This window comes from Callorhinus ursinus, unplaced genomic scaffold, assembly GCF_003265705.2.
Source record: "Callorhinus ursinus isolate GAN/ISIS: 27379988/994484 unplaced genomic scaffold, GSC_fseal_2.0 scaffold5, whole genome shotgun sequence".
NCBI lineage: Eukaryota > Metazoa > Chordata > Mammalia > Carnivora > Otariidae > Callorhinus > Callorhinus ursinus.
This window is the reverse complement of record NW_027397067.1, coordinates 33,527,641-33,554,154: the sequence shown is the minus strand read 5'-3', so window position 1 is coordinate 33,554,154 and position 26,514 is coordinate 33,527,641. Positions and strand designations below refer to the sequence as shown.

Below are 26,514 nucleotides of genomic sequence, written 5' to 3'. Positions count from 1 at the left end.
GTATTTTGATATTTATTTGTAATATTATAATTCTTGGACATTATTTTTTAAAATTCTGTATCTTTTACCAAACATATTGGGGGGGGGATGAATTTATCTTATGGGATCTGGTTTGTGACCTCTCCAATGCTTAGGTTAAACTTTTGCTATTATCATTAGACTTGTCCAAGCAGGACTGGATGGCCATGTATCAGGCACACCACTGAAAATAAAATTGAATTAAATCATGTCTACTTGCCTTTTCACATCAGAGACTTTATGCCTGAAGTTTGATTTTTTTAAAAAATGTAGTTGCCTGTATTAATTGTGCCCGTTGTATGATACCCAGTTTCTAGTTTTCCTTCTTGCCTCTTTTACCATTTTTGGTCATTTAACATCGCTGTGTAAACCACATGTAAATTGTGCCATTCCTATATGGCCATTTATATGTGGCTCTTTTAAAAGAATCATCCAGGAATGAGGCACAACTGTAGACTACATTGACATAAGTATTACTTGTTGTTTTTAATAATCTACATACACTATATCCCAAAGTTGTGTTTATTGAATTATTCAAGAAAAAAAATAATATATGCATTGTGGATTTATGCTAACTGTAATTTTAAAAGTCGGGATAGTATGTTTGAGGTCATAATCCATTCCTCTAGTTTACATTTGAGGGGTTGAGACCTAGAGAAGTTAAATTAGTTGCCAGGTTGTGCCCGGTACATAGTACTTGGTATTGGGGAGTTAGAGAAGGAAGAGAAGACATGACCTTATGCTCAGGCAGTTGACAATCTCAAAGAGACAAGACACCATACAAGTATCTATTAGAAGCAATTGAAGGTATAGAGAATCCCAAATCAAGTAGTTATACTTCATTACAATTATTCCTTATAGCTTTGAAATTCACTACAAACAAAAAAGAAAAAAAATGATAGTATGAAACTTGAATACTGGACAATCTCCATGTTGTGTAATTTCCCCATCTTTGGTTTGTGATCTTCCATCTCCTTCCTGCCAGTACTTTATGTTGGAAAATTTCATTATCAAATAACTAAGACTGGGAATGAGAGATGTATAGAAGAGTAATAATGAAGAGTAAATGTTAGTTAGCTATGAAATAATTAGCTTAGCAACCAAATAAGCATTAAAATGAGTGCTCCCTTAAATTTAGTAAGGAAATATTGGGTATTTTTAAAGAATTTTATTATATTTCTCTCCACTTTCTATAATCTAGTCTTGACTCTTTCCTTACAACCCTGATTTCTTTTCATAAAGAAAATCTAGAAGGTAATCATCTTATCTCCATAAATACGAATGTTGTTCAGGAGACAATTACTAAGTGAATGAAATTACGAATTATTCCATTTTCTTCTTAACATGTTAAAGTAAGAAAGACATAAATATCAAAAGACTAAGCCTATCATTTTAAAAATAACTCTCTCATGACTGGGAAAGTTTAAACATGTACAAAAATAAGATGACAGCCTTTCATGAAAAGAAAATGCAAGCTTTGAATTTTGGCGTTACATTTATAGATGATCTTCCAAGAAGATATGTGAAAGGTATTATTCATTGCAGGAAACTGGAAGGTATAATATGATAGAATAAGGATCACATTTTTCTCTTTGAGGTGATTTATATTTAAATGAGTTCTCCATAACCCTTTAAACTGAAGTGCAAATTAGTTATCAAAGTCCTTTGCTGTAAGGGTTGTTTTATATAATAACGAATTTCACAGAAGTTCCTCAAAGGGAAATATTGACTTAGGTGACATCACAGAATATTTCAGTTACAGCCACATTTTAGATTAGTGCCATAGACAGCATATAAAAACTTTCTAAAATCTAAATTTCTCTATTAAGAAGTGTAGGCAGTGTTTTTGTTGTCTTTAAATAAATAAATACCCAGCAGTGTGATTTTTGGATCATATGGTAGTTCTATTTTTAATCTTTTGAGGACCCTCCATCTGTTTTCCATAGTGGAAAGTTACAATCCCACCAACAGTGCACCAGGGTTCACTTTTTTCCATATCCACACCAGCACTTGTTGTTTCTGGTCTTTTTGATACTAGCCATTCTGACAAGTGTGAGGTGATATTTTACCTGGTGGTTTTGATTTGCATTTCCCTGGTGATTAGTGATGGCTGAGCCTCTTTTCATGTCCCTGATGGCCATCTCTGTATGTCTTCTTTAGAAAAATGTCTACTCCAATCCTTTGCCCATATCTTTTCTCAGTAAAAAATATGTTGATAATAGAAATTTTTAATATAATGATTGTTTTATCTACTCTTTCTCATCCACATTAGTGAGAATCTGCCACCCATGTGCTAGGTATATAGCTCATGTTTTTAAAAAAAATAGGTTGTGTGAAAATAGTAGGAAATGTTCATTTGCCTATATATGCTTGTGTTACTACCAATGCCAAACAGCTCCAATTATTGAACCTTTACTCTGTGCTAATTACTGTGCTATATAAGTTACATAGGATACTTTGTTTCTCACAATGTGAGGTAGGGATTACTATCTTTATTTTATAAATGTGAAACAGGAGGCTAAGTCAGTGGTGCGTGAGAATCTGAACCAGAGTTTATTTCTCTCATTCACTATCCTATACCACCAACTTACATCTGCCTTCTTTTCATCTTTGAGTCCTAGCTCATCACCAGGAGGTAAAAGCTCTAGTCCTCACCCAGTGATACAGTGAACACATAGGCAGGTTCGTCTTTGCTGTGTAGCTCACGGACCCCAGGATCCCAACCAGTTCTCATCAGTTAAGAGTAACCCAGAGGGCCTCAGTCAGTGAAATCCTGGGACCAGGTCCTGGGTGCAACCTGAGATTGAAATCATAAATGGGAAGGGCACTAGATTCACTCGCAAGACTGTGGTTTGGGACCCAGGTCTATCACTCACTAGTCAAGCGACTATGGAAAAATCAATCTACCTCCTTGAACCTTTGTGTTTTCATCTGTGCAATGAGGAGGCTGGATTTGATCAATGGCTTTCAAAACTGTATTTTTTAAAAAGTGAAGTTCTTTTTTTTTCCCCCTGAGATCAAGAGTTGGACGCTTAACTGACTGAGCCGCCCAGGTGCCCCTGAAAAGTGAAGCTCTTTTAGCAAATGAAGTCGTATGTTGAAACCCAGTAATAAAATAGATACACAGGTAGAGCAAGGGCAGGTCTGGAGGAGGCACGAGTTCATCTACTACCTCCTGGGCCTCCTTCTAACCCTCATCCTATATCCAGGAAGCCTCTGAGGCATTTGAGGCCTTGCAGAACATGATTTTCAAACTGTGTACTCGCTCAGCTCTAACTTTATCCCAGTTCTCATATTCTATGATTTAAAAAACATCTGTAGCCACTTGATGAGGGCATTAGAATTGTATTAGAAGAGAAATAGGGTCAAGGATGATAGTTCAAAGGAGAAAGGGCACTAAGTTGTAAAAGATATAATCAAATGACTTGGCTGGGGGTGGCCAGGGACATACTCTTGATGTGCAGGACCCTGAAACTGGGTATTGGTTTTACAGGACTGGAGCAATGTAGAGGCTGGGCTTTATAATCCTCGTTTCTGAAATCTGTTGTATTTCTGCGGTTAGTTTATTTAAATATATAATATTATTTTAGTCTGACAGTGATATTCCACTAATTGATTTTATTTTCTTGAAGGATTCTTGATATTGAGCTATTAACTTTTAATTACGATACAACTGTGATTATTACCATCAAAATACTTTTCCTTGTTTAAAAACATGAAGTTTAGACAAATTGGTTCATGTTCTCTGATGAGTAAAAGTTCAGATTGCATGGTTGCAACTCTTGGCTTAGAGACATTCTTCATGTGTCTGTATTAACCTGTCAAATTCGGCCAGCGCCCCCCCCCCGGGCCCTGCGCTGTCCCTGTGATTGACACTGTTTCACCCGTTTAACCGTGACATGTCTGTGGCCACTGATCCTTTTCACTTACCTGCCTCCGCCTTCTGCTGCTTCTCAATTTTCTCCAGGCGCCCTAGCAAGGAGTCAATTTTCGTTTTGATCTGGGTTAATTCTTTCTTGATTGTCTGTAACTCATCTGATTTCACTGGAAAGGGGAAAAAGGAAAGAAAGCAACAGAATGTCAAATGTACCATTACTCAGGTAGAACACAACTCACAGACACCCCGTGTTTTCTCAAGACGGTGTCAAGTCACATAGGACACTTTTCAATCTTATCAGCTTTTCGTTACTTCCACTGATCCTAGAATACTGGAAGACATTGGCAATTACAGTGATTTTCAGTGACGTGAGCATTTGATACTAAATCTTTTCACTGAAAGTTACGCAAAGGGATGGAGTAATCTGGAAACATCTTATCAAATAACTAAATGATACGAAACTCAGTTTTGGCAAGTAGTAGAGCTAATCTGCACTGTAAAATGGATTCAGACTGAGGAATGATAAAATCATTGACAAATATGTTAATACTACTTTGAGGTCGATGTTGTAATACATATTTCAGGAGTCAATGATATTTGTAATCTAGTCCCTTGGTGTTTTATTGAAACCAGGATATAATGTTTATCCTCTGAAGAAATGTCTTAGATGCTAGAGAACTCTTAACAGAATTCTTGCTACTTCACCTACTCTTTAAAAAAAATGAAGCAATGGGTTGTACGTGTCCCTAAAACCCATGGGGCCAGAGGGAAGAAAATTCACTTAAGTTCCCACTGGTATTTTCTACAGTAGTGGTTCTCATTCCAGGTTTTTGATATTTAGCATAGTTTCAAAGAAAAGCAAGTGGGGATGAACACAAGACTGGCAACTTTTCATTTTGCCAAGTAAGGATGTTAAAAACAACAACAAACATCCTACTATCAACAATAATAATTATTTTATAAAGAACAGGCTTAAGAAAAGGACAATCTCCTATTTAAAGGGAAGTCCTTTAAATGAAATATATTTGTTTATGAAAAATTCACTGCACTGTTGCTATTTTCTCATGTTTTGAGAATGATTGGGAAATCTGCCATGAACCCACAATAATGAGAGATCGAAGATTTCAAAGCTATCATTACAGAAAATCTGCATCTGCCTAGGAGCTTTCAGTAAGTGGGGTTTTGGGTGTCCATGCCTCAGCAGAGACGCTTCAAGATCGGGGGGCACAGAGCTTGATGTCAGCCTATTAATCCTCTGTTACTTTTGCTTCAAGTTTGTGATGATCTCAGCTTGGTTATTCCCCAGAAATTTTGGAAGAAATTGAGCATTTAGCTTGGTTCTTTAGTCTTCAGGAAATTTTTTTATAAATAATAAAAACTAAATGCAATCGATGTTTGCTTGGAATAGAGCTATATTTCAGCTAAGATATGTGATATAATATAGATGATAACATATGCATCAATTTACATTAATTGCTCAAAGGAAGCACATATTTCTTTCCAGTATAAAAATGAGAAAACGTTTTTTATTATAAAACCAGAAATTTCTTTTACAAAAAGCAGATTTTTATTTATGATGCAAAGTCGCTTGCAAAATAAAAACTGCAAGAATCCAGGACCCTGTGGTGTGTTCTTATTATGAAGAACCAAACTGAAAGTAGAACACAGTTTAAAATAGAGAATTGCTTCTAATGTCAATTATTTCAGGGACATCAAAGTGCCATTGTGGAACTGCAGCGAAATTTGAAAAACATCATCTGTCACAATTGCAAATTGATTCCACTTTGAAGAATGATTTTCATTTCCTTTGATGGAAGCACGTCATGTAGTTTTACTTAAACCTATCAAATTTAATAGAAAATATTTTATCTTAGAACATTAGATTTCAATGCATGAGAAATGGGACCGTGGCTGGAAACTAATAGAATACATGTCTTAGTAAGTAGAGCCACTCCTCGCCCAGGAATGCAGTTGACTAATTTTGTCTTTATCTCGTTTAAAAAAAGAAACAAAAACCCCACCAATACCCCATTTTATAGAAACTACATTACAAACCACTAGAAATCTGAGCTCACCACATAGGATCTTAACATGTATCCAGGATGTCAAGGTTGGCTTTAAGTCTAGACTCATGTCTAGCACTGTAGGAACACCTTTTACAATCTGAGTCAGACTCTTATAAAGTTTGAGTTTAATTAGTTAGTGGTATTTAAGCTTAGAGACAATAAAGATCTGATCTGCACAAGTTCTGTCTGCTCTTTCCTGCCTCTACCAGGAAATTCTGAACCCGTCTCCAGCCACGGTCCCATTTCTCGTGCATTGAAATCTAATGTTCCAAGATAAAATATTTTCTATTAAATTTGATAGGTTTAAGTAAAACTACATGAGGTGCTTCCATCAAAGGAAATGAAAATCATTCTTCAGAACATCATCATACCCAATAAATGATAGTAGCAGAAGACATTATTTCTATTACTACTACTACTATTATTATTATTGCTATGATTTTTATTGATACGCTTATCCCAGCAAAGACTCTCTCTCTCTCTCTCCCCAAATATGTCTATCAAAATCCTATATGCCTTTTAGGGCTTCATTTAAAGTCTTGCCTTCCCTGTGGATTCTTCTTTGACTAACCCTCTGGAGGGTTCATCTCTCATCTGTAATTTATTTAATGGCATCTCATATTTGCCGCTAGACACATACTGCCTATTGATTTTTTTTAAAGATTTTATTTATTTATTTGACAGAGAGAGACACAGTGAGAGAGGGAACACAAGCAGGGGGAGTGGGACAGGGAGAAGCACGCTTCCCACGGAGCAGGGAGCCCGATGCGGGGCTCGATCCCAGGGTCCTGGGATCATGACCTGAGCCGAAGGCAGACACTTAATGACTGAGCCACCCAGGCACCCCTGTCTATTGATTTTTACTTAGTATGTCCACTTTTCATACTAAATTGTGAGCTTCTTGAGAGTGAAGACCTGATTAGATATTGAGGAATTTCAAGAGTCATGCTTTTGAATATTTTCTGTGTTTTAATAAGCTCCTTCTTCTATTATTGATTGATGAGACTCCTGATGCTTACCATGAGGTCCTGGGCTTTGAAGTCTGTCCTCCTTAATTAGAAAATTATATTAACAGATTTAGGAAAAGATCCTAAATTAGATTAGTAAATAGTGAAAATTTTCTGTCTTTTCATCATAAACTAGATCCATAAAAATTATTCAGATTCCAGATTAATAAATTATTCTGATCTCTGACAATACAAAATTTCAGAAAGAAGGGATTTTGGACAGTTGTTTGAGGCAAGACATATTAATAAATTTACCCCGTCATAGGCTCTCAACAACCAAACTCTCTCGAATGGAGAGAAGGCATCCAATTCCTTCTTTTTCTTCCTTCTTTCCTTCCTTCCTGCCTGCCTGCCTTCCTTCTTTTTCCCTTCCTTCCTTCATTCCTTCCTTCCCTCTTTCCCTCTCTCTTTCTTTCTCTCTCTCTCTCTCTTTTTCCTTTCCTCTTTCTTTCTCTCATTCTTTTCCTCCTTGCATATTTAACGGAATTTATAGCTCTGTGTTTTAAACACAGCAAGAAATTGGCAAATTTCAGAAGATCTTTAGGTATATGTATAAGTAGGTAGGTCACTGGATGCAATTTCAACCCAACCAACAAATCTTTTTTAAAGCTTTGTGCATGTACCAGACACTAAATTGGAATTGGCTGTCTAATGGAGAGACAGATAAGTAAACAAGAAGTGCAAGAAGAAAATTAGCTTAGAACTATACCTTTTCTTAACCAGAAGCACTATGATAAAAGAATAAGAGAAGGACACATACCGTTGGCAGCCTCACTTCTGTATTTTTCCCTAATTCCACCTCAGTTCTTCAAAATCTAATATCCAAAGATATGTTGCATAGAATATAGTGCTCTTATTTTTATATAGAGTATTAGATCATGAGAGTCAGGAGTATTTTTTACTAAGAATAATATGGAATAATTTCAACCAACTTGCTGTTACATAATTGTTATGTAAAAGTAACCTAATGTAGACAAGCTAAGGGCTTGGGAAAATTAGAGCCAATTACTAAAGATTATGAATTCTACAATTTAGAATTTATTAATTGAGAATTGGAGAAAATTGCTTTACTTCCCAGTCAGCTCCAAATTACCTTCCCTTGACTCATCTGCTTGCCTTTCTAATTATCTTAGGCTCTAGTCACAACTGTTCCCTGTTCTTTAATGTGTCTTGTTTTTTCAGACATCTATACCTGTGTTTCTGTTGTCTGCCCTACACTCTCATCTCCTCCACCTGGTAAATGCCATTTAATTTTTAAATAGTCAGCTCAAATGTTGCCTACAGAATAAAGTCATCCTCAACCCTTGAGCCTCGTCTTTAAAAAGCTCATCCTCTTTGTACTCATACTTCTTTCAAATGATACTTTAAATGATCTTTTCTTTAAATGTCTCTCTCCTTGACAAGAGCAGGAACTGCTTTCATTTTTGACTCAAGTGTCTAACATATTTGTTCAACAATATTCATGAAGATCTGTTTTTGTTGGGCTCCTTCCCAAGAGCTGGGGACATATTCATAAACAAGAGAGACAAAAGTCCCTAAAGTGATGGAACACCCATCTGGCAGTGGAAGAAGACAACAAACAAATATCTTTTATTTGTTTATAAACATAAATATAAAATGCAGACAAGAGGTTAGGGAAGACCTAGCTAGGGAGTAAGATTTGTCAATATATATACAGTGGTAAGGGAAAGTTTCGCTGATAAGGTGACATTTGAGCAAAAGTCTCAATAAGGGGAGGCAGCAAGTCATGGGAACATCAAGGGATAGTGGGATGGAAGACTATATGAGGCTGAGGAATGGTAAATGCAAGGGCCTGATGCAGAAGTACACTTGATGTGTTTTAGGGACAGCCAAGAGGACAATGTGGCTAGAGTGGAATGAGCAAGTGCAAGAAGAATACAAGAAGTCAAGAGGTAAGATGGAGAGTGGAGAAGATTGTATAGAGTCTTGTTGGCCAAAGTTAAGTACTATGGGTTTTATTCTGAGTAATATAGGGGCTAATTGCTACATTTAAAATTTTTTAAATTTTTTTTAAATATTCACATATAAGTAACAAACAGTGTTATATTAGTTTCGGGTATGCAATATAATGATTCAAGAATTTTATACTGTACTCAGTGCTCATCACGACAAGTGTACTCTTAGTCCTTTGTACCTATTCCACCCGTCCTCCACCAGCCTCCCCTCTGGTAACCACCAGTTTGTTCTCTGTATTTAAGAGTCTGGATAGCGATAAGCAAAAGAATGAAACTGGAGCACTTTCTTACACCATACACCATACAGAAAAATAAATTCGGAATGAATGAAAGACCTAAATGTGAGAGAGGAAACCACCAAAATCCTAGAGAAGAACATAGGCAGCAACCTCTGTGACCTCGGCAATAGCAACTTCTCATTAGACACGTCTTCAGAGGCAAGGGAAATAAAAGCAAAAACGAACTATTAGGACTTCATAAGATAAAGAGCTTCTGTACAGTGAAGGAAACAATCAACAAAATTAAAAGGTAAGCGATGGAATGGGAGAAGATATTTGCAAGTGACATATCTGATAAAGGGCTGGTATCCAAAATCTATAAAGAACTTACAAAATTCAGCACCCAGAAAACAAATAATCTAGTTACAAATGTGCAGAAGACGTGAACAGACATTTTTCCGAAGAAGACATAAAGATGGCTAACAATTACATGGAAAGATACTCAACATCAAATTATGGAAAGAGCCCAAATGTTGATCAACTGATGAATGGATAAAGTGGAGGTGACACACACACACACACTGAAATATTACTTAGCCATCAAAAAGAATGAAAGCTTGCCATTTTACAGTGATGTGGATGGAGGTAGTGAGTATTAGGCTAAGCAAAATAAGTCAGAGAAAGACAAATACCATATGATTTCACTCATTTGTGGAATTTAAGAAACAAAACAGATAAATGTGGGGGAAGAAAAAAAAGGCAAATTAGAAACAGACTTAACTATAGAGAACAAACAAGGTTGCTGGAGGGGAAATGGGCAGGGGAATGGTCTAAATGGGTGATGTACATTAAGGAGGGCACTTGTGATGAGCCCTGAGTGTTGTTATGTAAAATGATGAATCACTAAATTCTACTCCTGAAACTAATATTACACTGTATGTAAACTAACTAGAATTTAAATAAAAACTTGAGACAAACAAAAATAATACTATCTTCAAAGGAAAAATGTCTTTTCCTCTTTTCGTTTAGATAAATTTTATAACAAAAACTGCAAAAGAAAATTACAGACAAAAGAAAACATACTGTCATAATAAAAAATATTTGGTTTCCAGCTGATGATACTTTATTTTTCTATGGGTGATTAGAGGGCTTGAATTTAGAATTATTTTTCAAGATCATCCAAATGATAAATGAATAAGAATAAAGTTCCTAGAATATATTACTCTAGCTTGCTTTTAGGCAAGCAGGATACTACAGAAACTAGGAGTCAGTTTACATCATACAGATAGTCTCAAATATTTTTCCTAAACCATCTCTGTAGTTAGTATTCTACTCAGGAAAAAAAGAAAAAAGAAGCCACATTAAATCATTTCAGACTCGCTCTCTCTAAAGAGTTCATTGATTTGCTGATAAATGTTATTACATTCTGATACAGTCAACAAGATAATGTTTGTGCTTTTTCCAGTGAAATAAGATATAATCCAAAAAGGAAATTAGGCATATGAAATGATACCATCTGTTTATATAAAAAAATGTGTGCATCTCTGATTTATGTGGTGAAAAATATTTCAATTTATTTTAGTCGCCTGTGGGTCAAGTCTATTCAGGGACAAATAAAGAAGCTTCAGCTAACTGTCTAGATCAGTGGTTCTTAACAGAGGGTAATGCCCTACATGGGATATTTGCAATGTCTGGAGATATTTTTGATTGTCACAACTCAGAGAGGGTGGTGTTACTGGCATCTAGTGGGCATCCAGGCGGCTAAACCTCATAAAACATACAGGATAGCTGCCCCCCCAACACCACACCAAAGAATTGTCTGATTAAAAATGTCAATAGCATCAAGCCTTAGAAACCCTGGTCTAAATAATTATATACCCTCCTTCACCAACACCATGCTTCTTAGGAACTATTTGGAAAATTTAAAACTGTTTGTGAGCATGTGGACTTCAACAATTATTCACATTAATTTGTTTCTCTTTTTATTTATTTCCCCAGCCTTTGATAAATTATTTAAATATAAAACAATAAAGAAATAAAAATAATTTGCATAGAACTTAATTTATTAGTCACTTTTACATTTACTACTTCATCAATAAAGGAACTTAAGAATCTGACAATTTACATGACATTCTCAAAGTCGTACAATGACTGTGTGTAATGTAATAATCTGAACAGGTAAAGTTCAGGCTCAAACCCAGGTCTTTTGACTATGAATTCTACACTCTTTATTGTGCCATACAGCTTCACTTGATGTGAAAAATAAGATCATCAGTTCTAGCTCTTTCCTTCATGATGCATTAAGGAACCATATTATTTTTAATTGAGTCACATCCAGAAAAAATGAAGACCACTGATTTCCATAAAATAGATTTTAAGAAATCTTTATCATTATCACTTCAATTTGTCTACTTCAGCTTCTTTTGGTCCTTTTCCTCTTATTCATATATCTTAAGCTAGTTTAATATGCAGAAGCTAATTTGCCAACTTTGTAAATAGTTTTCAAAAGTCAGACTTTAAAAAATTTTGCTAAAACAAACTGAAGCAATTTGTGTAATTCTCCATTTATATATGTAAATATAGTTTGGCAATTACCACATTCATGGATGGAATTTCCTAGAAAAACAAATTACATATATGTGCATATGTGTGTATTTATAATACCTATGCCTGCTTACATCTACACTAATTCTTTCTATATATTTTTAGAAAGAGAAAATGAAATGAAAAATGAGTGCATTGTTTTATTCAATAACTATTATTCAAATACCTGCTGTATGCATCCATGCATCTAGCATACCATTACCAGCTGCACATATACCATCTTAATTAATCTTTATGATAAATACACAAAATATGTATTATTAAAATTGTTTTATAGATTAGAACAGTGAATGTTAGAGAAGTTAAATAATGTGTTTAAGACTGCCTAGCAATATGTCTAACCCTTAAACACTTACCCTAACACTAACCCTAAACCTAACACTCTGGAGGGGTCTCTGAACTACAGGATCCCAGGCACATACCCTCCCTCTGGCCCTAAACCTAACCCTCACCCTGTCCCTAAACCTATCCCTAATACTAGTCCTAACCTGAACCCTAACCCTAGATCTGATTTAAAAAAAGGAAGATGTGGTGTGTGTGTGTGTGTGTGTGTGTGTGTGTGTGTATGTATATATATACATGTATATATACATATATATATACACAATGGCATATTACTCAGACATAAAAAAGTATGAAATCTTGCCATTTGCAATGACATAGATGGGCTAAAGATTATGTTAAGTGAAATAAGTCAAGGAAAGATGAATACCATATGATTTCACTCATATATCAAAATTAACAAATGAAACAAATGAACAAAGGGACAAAAAAGAGAGAAGGGCAAACCATGAACCAGACTCTTAACTACAGAGAACAAACTGATGGTTCCCAGAGGGGAGGTGTGTAGGGGGATGGGTGAAATAGGTGGTGGGGATTAAGGAGGGCACTTGTGATGAGCACAGGTGTTGTATGGAAGGCTGGATCACTAGATCATACACCTGAAACTGATACTACACTGTATGTTAACTGGAATTTAAATAAAAAAAAATAATCTATTTGCACATTTCTAAAAAAAAAAAAAGGACTGCCTAATAAAAAGGCAACAAAATCAAGTTTAGAGTAGGCTGCCTGACTCCAAAGCTATGCTTCATTTTTGTTTGTTTGATTCTTCCCCTGCCTCTCCAAGCCATGAGCTTCTCGTTATAATGAACTGCTTCCTTAACCTCATGCAGTTTATAATTAGTGGAGGAAGTAAATGGGTAAGCAACGTATTATAATACATATGAACATGAAATTTATAAAATAATGGAGGAGTAAGTGAAATGTACCTACCGCTTGATATGGAAGTTATCTCCTACCTTTTGGTTTTCCCCACCAGATTGTAAGAACCCGAAACCATGTCTGTTTCATTTACAGAATATTAGTTTGGCAGTTATGTAGTCATGTAGTAGGTGCTGATGAATTGAACTTATGTCAACGACGTGGGGAAAGACAAGTAAAATTCATTTTCATGGGGCCAGAAGGCTGTGAAAATATTCATGAAAGAATGGGTCCTTGAACTGTGACTGGAAGGATGATTTGAATTTCAGCAAGAGAAAGAGATCTTCTAAGTAAAGGAAGTAGCAAATCTTAAATTACAGAGCTTGAAAATGGGCATCAACATCCTGGCTTCTTTCAGACCCAGGAGTGTAGGCCAGAATTGTCCCCTTGTTTTACTAACTCAACATTCCAGAACTAATTTTCCCTGAGTTGTAGCATTTTTAAAGATGTAGTTCATAGTCAACTATGAAATACGTGAAAAATAAGTAAAATGTGGAAGGCAAAAATAATAGTGGTGACAAATATCCCACAAATATTTTAAGAGTATACTCTGTGCAGTGCAAAAGTATCTTGAAGAATGAATCTGTAATCTAAAGTGGAGAGAACAGATGTGCATACAAATGACCGTAACATGAATCCAAGGGCTTAAGTCTTGTAATAGGAAGATAAACAACTGGTTTGGTTTTATGATGATGCCCTTGGGCACAGAGGGGTCCAAACTTGTTTCATGTGAGTGGTATTGCCTGAACTGGACCTTGAGAACCAGGTAAAATTATTAATAATGTTTATCTATGTGTAAGATAGATAACACAGTTGATAACACATTTCTTGAGATAAAGGAAAGGGCTTTCAGGTAGAGGTGTATGAACATGAGTTTAAAAGCATTTAAATAAGAGTACAATTAAGCTAGGGGAAGGGTTGTGGGAAACTGGAAGTACAGGATCAGATATATCTTGAAAAGTCACTGAAAAAGAGTTTCGATTCTTATTAGGTAAATGGTAGCAATTTTGAGGTTTTTTTAAAATAATTTTTTATTGTTATGTTAATCACCACACATTACATCATTAGTTTTTGATGTAGTGTTCCATGATTCATTGTTTGTGCATAACACCCAGTAGCAATTTTGAGTTTTGAGTGAGGAATTGACAGAAGTAATTTGTTTTGAATAATCCTGCAGTGGGCATGGAATTAATGGGATTAGGGGAGCGCATAGAGCCCAGAAAAGTAGTCAAGAGACCAGGAGAGTAGAGGCTCTGCTTGTCAGCACATGATCTGGGAAAAAGCAGGAGAAGCAGCAGCAGAGGTAAAAAAAATGTTATTAAGATCCTTTGATAGGATTTAATGCTCACAAACTTTTATAATCCCACAGTGGAAAGATTAGATCCTTTCTGGAACTTTTACCAGAGCACAAAGAAAAACATAACTTGTATAGAGGAACTGAGAAAAATATCTCAAATGCTCACAAGCTATACTGGTATTAGGAATTTATCAAATATTTTGCTATTTGCCTCTTTTTCTGGTTATATTAATGAGCCACATTAAAACCTAGTGAAAAAAAGCCAAGAAGAGATGCTCACAAATTTATTTATTTATTTATGGTAAATATGTTATAATTATTTGGTTGTGCTGCTATGTATTTAAATATTAGGTTGTGATGTTAGCAAGGATTTATTACTCTGTTTATACTAGGTGCTTGTCAGTGTTCAGACTGTAAAGATGTGCATCTGAGAAATTCAGTTGTGTTTGCCAAGATGAGCTAAATGGCCCTGAATCTCATTTTCCTAAGTTAATTACTGAACTAAATACTATCCAAGAATTTGGCACTTAAAATAAAAAAGCATTGAAGGGTATGCCAAGATCTCCATACTTTTAGGTTTAGGTTTTTTTTTTTTTTTTTTAAAGATTCTATTTATTTATTTGACACAGAGAGAAAGAGAGCACAAGCAGGGGGAGAGGCAGGCAGAGGGAGAGGGAGAAGCAAGCTCCCCACTGAGCAGGGACCCTGATGCAGGGCTTGATCCCAGGACCCTGGGATCATGACCTGAGCTGAAGGCAGATGCTTAACCGACTGAGCTACCCAGGTGCCTCTTTTGTTTAGGTTTTATATACATATTACATCCACGTTATGGGTTGAATTATGTCCCCTGCAAAATTTATATGTTCAAGTCCTGGCCCCCGATACCTCAGAATGAGACTGTATTTATGAATGGGGCCTTTGAAGAGGTAATCAAGTTAAAACAAGGTCACTAGATGCAATATTTCCTACTCCAATATGACTAGTGTACTTATAAGAAGGAAATTTGGACAAACACACACACAGAAGGAAGATGATGTGAAGACACAGGGAAAAGACAGCCATCTAAAAACCAAGGAGAGAGGGTTGATGCAGCACCTTCCCTTACAGCCCCTGAAGAAACACACATGACACCATGGTGTCCAACTTCCAGACCCCAGAACTGTGAGAAAATAGATTTCTGCTCTTTAAGCCACCCAGACTATGGTATTTTATTGTGGCAGCGCTAGCAAACAAATATAGCCATCATATAAATTTCTTAAACTATTATTTTTGATCAGATACCACTTTGCCAAAAATCTTTTCCCTCAGCCCAGGATGAAATTCAAATCCTTCAATATTCTCCACAGTTTGCCATTGTCCTGTTACTCAACTTTATCTTTTGCTCCGCAGTTTCTTAACTGACATATCTAGCACTAAATTTTTGCTTAGATAATAATAATAATTAATAATAATAATAACCATTATTATTGCTATTATAGCTTATTATTAAGACTTTTAGAATATGAGAACTGTTCTGAGAGCTTTATGTGTGTTGGCTCATTTAATCCTCACAAAAACTTATGGAGAGGGCAGATTATTCTTATTTCCCAAACCAAGGTACAGCAAACAAAGTTGCCCCAAAACACACAATTCGTAAATGGCAGAGCCACCGTTGGATTCCAGTTAAAGCAATTTCATATCTAATACCCTTAACTACTGTACTCTGTTGTAACAACAACAACAATAATAAAACCCCTCCCTGAACATTAACTATGTGACAAGACTTGCCTAAGAACTTTATAAGCATAAGTAATTTAATTCCCACAACCTAGTGGATACATAGTATTGTTATTTCCATTTTCCAGATAGAAAATGGAGGAATACAGCAATTAAAGGATTTCTCCAAGGCCAAAAGTGAGTATGTTGTCTAACACGGATTCCACCCCAAGGCAATTTGACAGCAAAGCCTCTGCTCTTCTCCACCTAGGTACTGTGTCTTGGAAAGCAGGAGTCTCTCTGATTCTATTTTTTCAAATTCATTTATCCTTATAAACTTAACTCAAAATCTTCTAGTAAGCTTTCTTTAAACCCTCTGGCCAACAGCAATTTTTTCCTTAAAACCTAAAAGCAGAATAAATATTTTGGCCAAGATAATAGATGGATGGGGATGTTTAATGATATTTTGCTGGATATTATCATTGTATCTCTGGTTGATGCTTTGCCTCCATATTTAAATAACATGCTTTTGAGGAAAAAAAAACACAACAATTCCTTAGTTCTCAACAACTATTTATTAAATTTAATTGAACTATCTTTAATTTCCCATTAGGTGCTCGAGGTCTTTTGTGTTAGTCTATGACCTATTCTGTCATCAAAAGTACATTGACAGGACCCCAAAGACATCAAAACTTACAATGATTTTTCTTGTTAGTAAAAAAAATAAATAAAAATTAAAAACAATGGGGCTCCTGGGTGACGCAGTTGGTTAAGCGGCTAACTCTTGATTTTGGCTCAGGTCATGATCTCAGGGTTGTGAGATCGAGCCCCACGTTGGGCTCCACGCTGGGTGTGGAGTCTGCTCAAGATCCACTCTCACTCCTTCTCCCTCTGCCCCTTCCCCCTTGCTTGCAGGTGCTCTTTTTCTTTAAAAAAAATAAATAAAATATTAAAAAAATGATTTTTTCTTGTTAGACATTAGAATTTAAGTTAATTATTTTAAAATTGATTTAATATTTTTTTTCGGAGAGCACTCATTTTTCCACTAAGAAACTACAGCTAAAGTTCATAAGAATTCATGTCTTCTCTTTTGCAAAATGCTTAAATACAACATCACATCTTGTTTATCTTATGATTCCATGGGACAGCACAAATTGATTACAATAGTTGGGGGATACATTCCAAGACCCCCAGTGGATACTTGAAACGGCAGATAGTACTGAACCCTATTATACTATGTTTTTTCCTATACATACATACATACCTTTGATAAAGCTTAATTTGTAAATTAGGCACAGAAAGAGGTTAAAAAATAAATAGAACAATTATAACAATATTCTTTAATAAAGTTATGTGAATGTGGTCTCTCTCTTTCAAAGTATTTTATTATACTGCACTCATCCTTCTTGTGATGATGTGAGATGACGAAATGCCTATGTGAAAGATGAAATGAGAAGAATGACATAGGTGTCATGATGTGACATTAGGCTACCCTTGACCTTCTGATGATATGTCAGAAGGAGGAGCATCTGCTTCTGCCCCCTGGTTGGCCATGGGTAACAAACTGTGGAAAGTGAAACCACAGATAAGTGGGGGGTAACTGCATAGTTTTAGTTCAAGTTGATTTGCAAAGGGACAAATACCTAGTGGTAATTTAAATTTTTAAAAGACCAATCCATTTTCAACACTTATTAGTATTCAACGTTGGCAAATTATAGTGTTAATATATTTTTTCTTTGTATTTTTTTTCCACAGCAGAATTTAGTCATATTAAAATTCTGAAATAAGAAATGACAGATTGTCTAAGCTATAACATTAATTTCCTCTTCTGTACTTGCCAAGTCATTAAATAATTGGAAACAACTATTAATAAAAGAGCAAGATGTACCTCAGTCAATATTCATTCACTTAAGCCAATATTAACATAGTATATTTTACATTTCACTAGAATTTTTCATTTGTGATTTAAATTTGAAAATTATTGTTATTCCCAGGCACCAGGCTAATTATAAAAGTACTTTTAAATAATGAATACACACACACATGTGTGTGTGTGTATGTATAATATAATCTGCCTATATGATTTTAGAAAGAATATGTAATTGTGATTCTCATTTTGCTTGCTTATAAATTATATATAAATATTGTTTAGATTTATATTTCATTAAAATAACACTAACTAAGTTAATTTTATGAACTAAGCCTCTAAAAGTATAGAATATATGAGACATACATAGAATATTTGTTCTCTGTTGTCAGTCTTTCTGTACTAATAATTTTGTTAAAATTAACATAACTTGAAAATGAATATATTCATGGTAAGTTTCAAATAATTATTTTACTAGATGGTCCTTACAAAATATTTTCATCCCATAATTTATCTAATATATCTACTTATTATTTATCTTCATCTTTCCTGAGCAACAAAGGTACTCTGGAATGTACACTTTCAAACGATTGCTTTCAAAAGTTCATGTCTTGAATGGGAGTTAGGATAGCTACTTTTTGACTTTAAGAGGTTAATAGGTAAGTATATATTTATTTAGAACTATTTAATATGTTAATATAACCACTAATGAAATAGAGAGGCCTAGAATATCCAAATTAAGGCAGTTGTGGTGGAAAAGACAGGAATTAAAAGAAAATTCATTGAGCAAGCAGAAGGAAAGGTAAAAAAGAGGAAACAATAAATTATATACTTGAAATAAGGATGGAAGGACTATAATTACCAATATATTAGTTAATAATTAAATGTAAAAGGATCAAATTTCCCTATAAAAAACAAAGAATTTCATATTGCTTTCGAAAACAAAATCCAGATATATGTTGACTTTAGGAAATATACAAAAATAAAGTGACAGTGTGGGGTGCCTGGGTGGTGCAGTCAGTTGACCATCTGACTCTTGATTTCAGCTCAGGTCATGATCTCAGGGTCGTGAGATTGAGCCCCACATCTGGCTCCACACTGGGCATGGAGCCTGCTTAAGATTCTCCCTCTCCCTCTGCCCCTCCCTTCTTTCTCTCTCTCCCTCACTCTTTCTCTAAATAAATGAATGAATGAAGAAAGAAAGAAAGAAAGAAAGAAAGAAAGAAAGAAAGAAAGAAAAGAAAAGAAAAGAAAGTGACCATGCTATGGGTTGGAATATGTTCCGCCAAAAGATTTATTGAAGTACCTGTGAATGTGACCTTATTTGGAAATAGATCTCTGCTGATGTATTTCACATGAAGTCATTTAGGGTAAGCCCTAATCCAATATGACTGGTGTCCTCTTAAGAAGAGAAGAGACAGGCACAAGGACTCAGACTTGGGAGCGGGGGGAACACCATAGGACAGTGGAGAAAGAGACTGAAGTGGAACGTCTGTAAACCAAGGAATGCTGTGGATTGCCAGCACACCAGAAACTAAGAGAAAGGAATTGAACAGATTTGTCCTCTAGAACTTCCAGAAAGAGAGCACAACTCAGCCGACACTCTGTGTTTCAGACTTCTAGCCTCCAAATACCTGTTGTTTTAAACCATTCAGTTTAAAATAATTTATTATAGCTGCCCTAGGAAACGAATACACAAAAAAGACCAAAAAATAAATGAATGTATGAGGGAAATGTGAACCAAAAGAGAACCTTATCAGTAAAGGATCAAATTATCAGACAAAGCAGAATTCAAAGCTAAAAATAATAAATGGAATACTATATAAATGTAAAAGTTACAGTTCTCCAAGAGGTTACAGAGAGTCAGTGTTGGAAAGGCCACAGACTGAAGAGACTACATTCTGGAACCAGATGCCCTAGAACCTGGCTATAGCAACTGGCTCTGTTATTGAATGGCTCTGTGACTTTAGAGGTATTACTCAACTTTTCTATGCCTAATTTTCCATATCTATAAAATGAGAATAATAATAATAATCCATTTATATGGCAGTTATAAGGAATAAATGAATTTATATATGTAAAATTAATATTGTAAAATGAATTAATATATGTAAATGCATATGTGTATTAATGCATGGTTGAAACAACAGCTGCCATAGAGTAAACACCAAAAAAGTGTTAGCTATTATTCTTTCTCCTATTATTAATATAAAACACTATTTAAAAACCATCTAAGGAACACGGGACATAAAACCAAACCTCAAGAAAAGGAAAACTTTATAAAGTCACTATCGTAGAGGATTTTAAATAATCACTTTCAGAATTTGACATAATTTTGCACAAAAGAGCAAGTCGAGAGAGGACTGTATAATACAATCAACAGGGTAAAACACACATTCTGTTCTATGTGAAAAGCAGAAAATGTATTCTATTTTCCATTTAGAAAATCTGATTATTATGGAAACCAAAGGAACTCTTAAGATCCTCAAAAAAGATTTTTATAATCCTTATTCTCTCTCCATGATCTAAGAAAACTAGAAATCAAAAAATAAAAAGGCCAAAAACAATGTAACCATCTAAATATTAAGATATTTACTTTCAAATAACTTCTGGAAACTATTACTCTTCTCTGCAACAGTGGGGTATATGACAGTCAAGTGGCTGGATCCTACTCAGTTGCACTTACCCAAGAATGGCCACCACTCAGTGGTTCTAAACTAGGGTGGTACTATCTCCTTAGGGAAGATTTAGAAATGTATAATAGTAGATACAGCTGTTACAAAGACTGAGGAATGCTACTGGCATTTAGGGTTTGGAGGTCAAGAATGCTAAAGTTCTACAAAGCTCAGAATACTCTTACACAATGTAGAACTTACATGGTCAAAGTGCCAATAAAGCTCCCATTGATAAACATTGTTTTAACAGTGACCACAGGACAAAGACTCCACAGATGCTTAAGATATTTCTAGTTGAAATGAAATTACTATCACCATGGTAAAAAAGTCTTCTATAAAACTAGCAGGCAATTCAATGTTCATTTTTTTCACAGCAAGAACCGAATTCAAGAGATTTCTTTGCTTTTGATGGTAATCTGAGAGCATACAAGACTGTTTAGAGATTGCTGCAGAAACTAATTTCCTTTTATTACTAAAACTCAAAATGGGAATTCATATTTATCCACAGAATGGATAGATAAATGGATAAATAAGTACATAGGGAACTGTAAATCAATTTGTTATTTAGCTTTTGTTAGCTAAGTCAAAGTCCAAGGAAACCAGGAGTTTTCCTTGAGTTATTTCCTTGAGTTATTTACCAGGAGCATCAGTGCTTCTGGTAACTATGTTTTTGTACATTCTCATGTAAAAACAAAATATTTCAACAGTGTCCTTTCTTAATATTTCTGATGGTACTAAGGTAAAAGGCAATGTCCTATAGCAGACAGCATGTAGACACGAGTTCTAGCCTTGGCTATGTGACCTTCTCTGTGTTTACTCATCAATTTAAAATTGGGATAATAGGGGTGCCTGGGTGGCTCAGTTGGTTAAGCTTCTCCCTTTGGCTCAGGGCATGATCTCTGGGTCCTGGAATCAAGCCCCACATCAGGCTTCCTGCTCAGCAGGGAGTCTGCTTCTCTCCCTCCACCCCCCTGCCCATCCCCACGGCTCGTTCTCTCTCTCTCTCTAATAAATAAATAAAATCTTTAAAAAAAATAAAATTGAGATAATGGTATTTGCCTTACTTGTCTTAAAAGGTTGGGATGCAGAGTAACTACAAAGTCTCTGCAATGGCCTGCCAATCTATTCTGGAACTTGACCTTTCTCTACCTCTCTCACCTTATTTCCAGCTACATTTTCCCTCCCTTACTCTGCTGCAGCCACACTGGTTTCCCTGCTGTTCCCTGACTATTAACCTAAGGTCTCAGCACTGACCATTCTTCTGCCAGAACGCTCTGTGCCCGAGAGCTTCAGGCTCACTGTCTCACTTCCTTGCTTCCATCAAGTCTCCGTTCTAATGCCATTTTCATCAGAGAGAGGTAGCCATATACCACCCTATGAAACTTTCTCTTTCCCTTTAGCATTGTTATTGTTTTAAGAAAGTATAATTTCTGGGGCGCCTGGGTGACTCAGTCAGTTAGGCATCTGACTCTTGATTTCAGCTTGGATCATGATCTCAGAGTCATGAGATTGAGCCCTGCATCAGGCTCCGTGCTCAGAGGGGGATCTACTTCTCTTTCCCTCTCCCTTTATTTATTCTTTGACATAGCGATGATCTACAGTGTTACATCTCAGATTCTAATTTGTTTGCTTATTGTCTGTGTCTTCTCTGCTACATTCCTCTTCTCAAGGAATGCAAGAAAGTTTTCTATCTTTTCCTTATGAATACTATTCTAATAACAAATTGGTTTTTCTGAATCCGTCTGTAGAAAACTTTAGCAGTGTGTTTTGTCAGAAAGTTTGTATCTTTACTTTGCACTAATTAACGTGAAATTGTGTTAATACTATTTTATTTTTATGACATAAAATATACTTTCAGACACATAACCATAATGATATAGCATAGTACGGGAAGTTACATTTTTAACATCTCTATTATGTCATTTGCCTATCTTAATTGTCCTAGCGCTCAAATATTCAAAGCATGCACTAATTTGGAATACTATTTCCCTGAAAAGATACTATATGCACACTCTTTTGAAGTGAATTTCTTTTTCTTCCCTAAAAGCAACATGTTCTATTTCACAACTGTAATATGTAACAAACCAGGTGGGCCTAAAACATGTTCCTTGCTCTGATAAAAGTTTTCAAACTGGTTCTGGGGTTTTGTTAGTCATGCTTGTGTCTGTCTCCCTACTGCAATGTGGTATGATGCAAAGCTGAGTCCCTTTCTTAACCATTTCATATTTCTCTCATACTATGTACCGAACAGACACTCCATAATTATTAATTTATTGACTATAGGCATTAGTGCAATGATAAGCAGTCTCTGCCTTCTTTTTTTTCCCAAAGATTTATTTACTTATTTATCTGACAGAGAGAGACACAGCGAGAGAGGGAACGCAAGCAGGGGGAGTGGGAGAGGGAGAAGCAGGCTTCCCGCTGAGCAGGGAGCCCCATGCGGGGTTCGATTCCAGGACCCCGGGATCATGACCTGAGCGGAAGGCAGACGCTCAAAGACTGAGCCACCCAGGCGCCCCTAGCTCCTCCCTTCTTAAGCAGAAATAAAATGAGGAAGATTACTTACACTTAGAGCCTGATGAAGACGACCCACTGCCGGTAGATCTCGACCCCCCTTTCATGGAAAAGACTCCTTTTCCCCTGCGCGTCGTAGTGACGGCCACTCGGGGACGCTTCAGCGGAATCACCGTGCGCGGAGGTGGAGGCACACGCCCGTGGTAGTCGAATAACCTTCAAAAACACAAGCGTGGCTGAGAGCTGGTTTATGCCTCCGTGTTCTGTCAAATGTGTGAAATGATTAAGAAAATGGCCTTGTAAAAGATGTCGATAAATGTTTTTGTTCTTGTTCTCACACAGGTGTTTATCAGAAACAGGATTCTAATATAGACTATGCGTTCTGGACATTAGAATCTGACTCTCCAATATGAACTCGTCTTTAAGGCGTGAAAGGACAGGGAACTCTGCGCCCAGGGTACCCTGCCATTTGTTGAAGTCGGGCTGAGCTTTGTTCCCAAGTATATTTCTCTCCTCAGTCTCACAGATTTATCCTTCTTAGGATAGAAATCTTCCTCTTATACATCAACACTTATTAGCACACTAGTTTGAAAACAGGAAAAGATCATGCAGAATCAGGAACAAGGCAAGCAAATTATTCCATCGTGAAACAGTTCATAAGGAAAATCATCTTGAAGTAAGTCTAGATTAAAGAGAATAGCTGTGAGAGACAAATCCACAGGGTGCCATACCTGTCTCTAAGGACTTTTTAAGTAACAAAAGACTCCTCTGACTGTAGAAAAAGGGAGACTGGGTTTGAGTAAAAGGGCACCAGCAAGAGAATAAAATTTTATTAACTAGAGTACCAGTGGAAATATGTATCAGGATGTCTTTTTAGTATTCTGACCATTTGCTAGACATGTAAATTGAACTAGTGATATTTACATACTAAGCTATTGAAAATTTCTCTGACCAAAAAAAAGTACCAATAAAAATTCTAGAAGCTTTTACTAAAAAGTGAAAAATGATAATCCCCACAACCAATGTATTCCCCCTAAAAAGTGAAAGGAATAAAAGTATGAGAATTTATATAAATGAGTATACACTTTTATATAAATATGTAAGTCATAGATTCAGAAGCTTCATATTGTCCATACTGCATATTCATAAACAACACATTTTTGCAGACTTAGCACATTTGAGAAGCATGAAAAGTCAGAGAAAAACTATGAGGACATATTTACTCACTTATTTTTTTAAAAAACTATTTACCAGTGAACCAGATGTGTTATCATGTTATCCACTATAAAGAGAATAGTGTTATTGACTTAGAATGATCACTGATACTACTTTATTGTGACATCATTATATGGATTACATTCTCATAATTGTTTTAAAACAGTCAATAAGAATAATCTAATATGAAAGTCAGAAGTGAATTTCTATAATAGGAAAAAAAACAGTTTCTATAATAGGTCATTTTATAAAATTACATCAAATTATTTACACATACAGATGAATCCCCTTTTAGAAAACAATATATGAAATATGATAAAGGCAGGTTTCCACATATCCATTCAGAAACATTCAAAACTATGATACTATGGGGGTAAAAAAGTAGCATATAAACCACGCTTAAAGCAGAACTTAGTACTGGGGCTGTCTCATACATTAGAGAACTAAAGTGTTCAAAAACTATTTGGAAGCATGCTGGGGAGAAACTAAGAGATGTCTGGAAAGGAAAAGAAATGAAATGAGGCAGAGTTCAAGAGAGGTGCCATCCTCTGTGAATAAGCAAAGTCCATTAGAGCTGAAGAACTGCTAGCAAAGAACAGGGCATGGATGTCAACACATTATAGTTTACTTCAAAGAGTACAGGCAGGATGAAGCTGAAAAGGGTTATGAATATCATCCACACCACTATGGGCTTGAAACTCAAAAGGGTCAACTAAACCTGCCCCTCATTTCAATCACAAAATAAGGACTCCTTTACTTATTTATAAGTTGAATTCACACAGCACCTTAAGCTAGTGAACCAAAATACGAAGGCACTTTTTATGAGCTCTAACACCCAAAGCTATCAAGGGGAAAAAAAATATGGCAATTGACTCATCTCTTCCAGGGTAGATGCTGCCGCTTCAGATGAAAGGCAAGTTCTTTTGGAAGCACCATTGAAAGTGCAATTTAGCTGGTTCATTAATTAAGCTAATCTATAAGTTGGGTTGAGAACATTTCTAAAGCACAACTAAAATATACAGTGACAGAGGAATGCTATAAGGAAAATGCAGGCCAAGTAAAGCCACCATACCCACTGCGACTTCAGTGACAATGTAGTTCAAGAATATTTTACAGGAAAATGAAATATTTCTCACTATTTCTTATTGCTTCCCCCAGCCAATGATTACAAAGCCTCCAGTGTTGGGTAGGCCTCAGCTTATGTTGAGAAAACAGAGCTGGATATCATTGTATTTGTGACATGCTTTTGATACGCAACATACATTTTAGTCACATACTCAGTATGTGTCGTGCGTGTCCTTTGCTGTCAATTCCTATAGAGCATAGCCCTTGTTCTCTGAATATTTTGGTGAGTTGCATCAAAGGGCAATGACTTCTTTCTCATCAAGGAATCAGGTAAGGTTTTACCAATTCTTTCTGCCACTCTGATGGGAAGATGTGCAATATCAGAACTTATATTTTAAAAAGGGATATGTCATTTATAAAAAAAAAACTAAAGAAGGGTATGGACACTTCACACGACAGCATAATTTTGAATTTTACAAAATTCAATGGAGTTGAGGAGTTTCTTAATTTTCATTGGCTACACTTGAGTTTACCAGAAATAAAAGGAAGGAAGACTAGGTATTGTCCTAACGCACAAAAACATAACAAGGTAAGAATGGGAAGTGGGGCAGATTTTCTGGGTTTCAAGATAGGATGTAGGGTTCTTCTAAATACAAAGGGAAGTAGATGAGAGGTAACCCATGAAGGGAGACACAACCATTGGCTTTCTCATCAGAATTCTGTTTATAGAAAATTTAAGAAATTTTACCTTTATAAGGTATTAGATAAGCAAAATTGTTGGGACAAAGGAAATCGTCCATTTAGGATTATAGACTGACAACAAAGATTGCAATACAATAGAATTAAATGGAATCCAAATCTCAAAGTTCAGTTAAAAGCTTAAAATTTCTTCCTTCTTCTCATTTTTTTTTTGGTTTCTTCCACTCTTAGAATGATATTCCCTCTCCTTTTCTTTAGTGGTTCTTCATTTTCCCTAATATGTGTAGAATACTGTTTTCCCTCTAATATTTATTGGTCAAATACATAATGATTTATAATGAAGCCAAACACACAATTTTTCCTTCCTCAATGTCTGTTTAAAATAAGAACCCTAAAAGCCTACTCTCAAGCAAGAAACAAGATAAATGTAACCAAATTTTACTAAAAAAAAAACCCAT

The 26,514-nt window shown here is 35.6% G+C and overlaps 1 protein-coding gene across 11 annotated transcripts in view; it reads right to left on the bottom strand.

Annotated features, from left to right (window-relative positions):
• The window catches only part of RALYL (RALY RNA binding protein like), a 682,789-nt gene that overhangs the window by 42,357 nt on the left and 613,918 nt on the right, over positions 1–26,514 (bottom strand). For all 11 annotated transcript variants that reach the window (XM_073892721.1, XM_073892724.1, XM_073892723.1 and 8 more), the window contains 2 exons: positions 23,130–23,293; positions 3,949–4,062 (listed from right to left, as the gene is read on the bottom strand). In XM_073892721.1, coding sequence (XP_073748822.1) covers positions 3,949–4,062; positions 23,130–23,293 — 278 coding nt within the window. The remainder of the gene's footprint in view (positions 1–3,948; positions 4,063–23,129; positions 23,294–26,514) is intronic.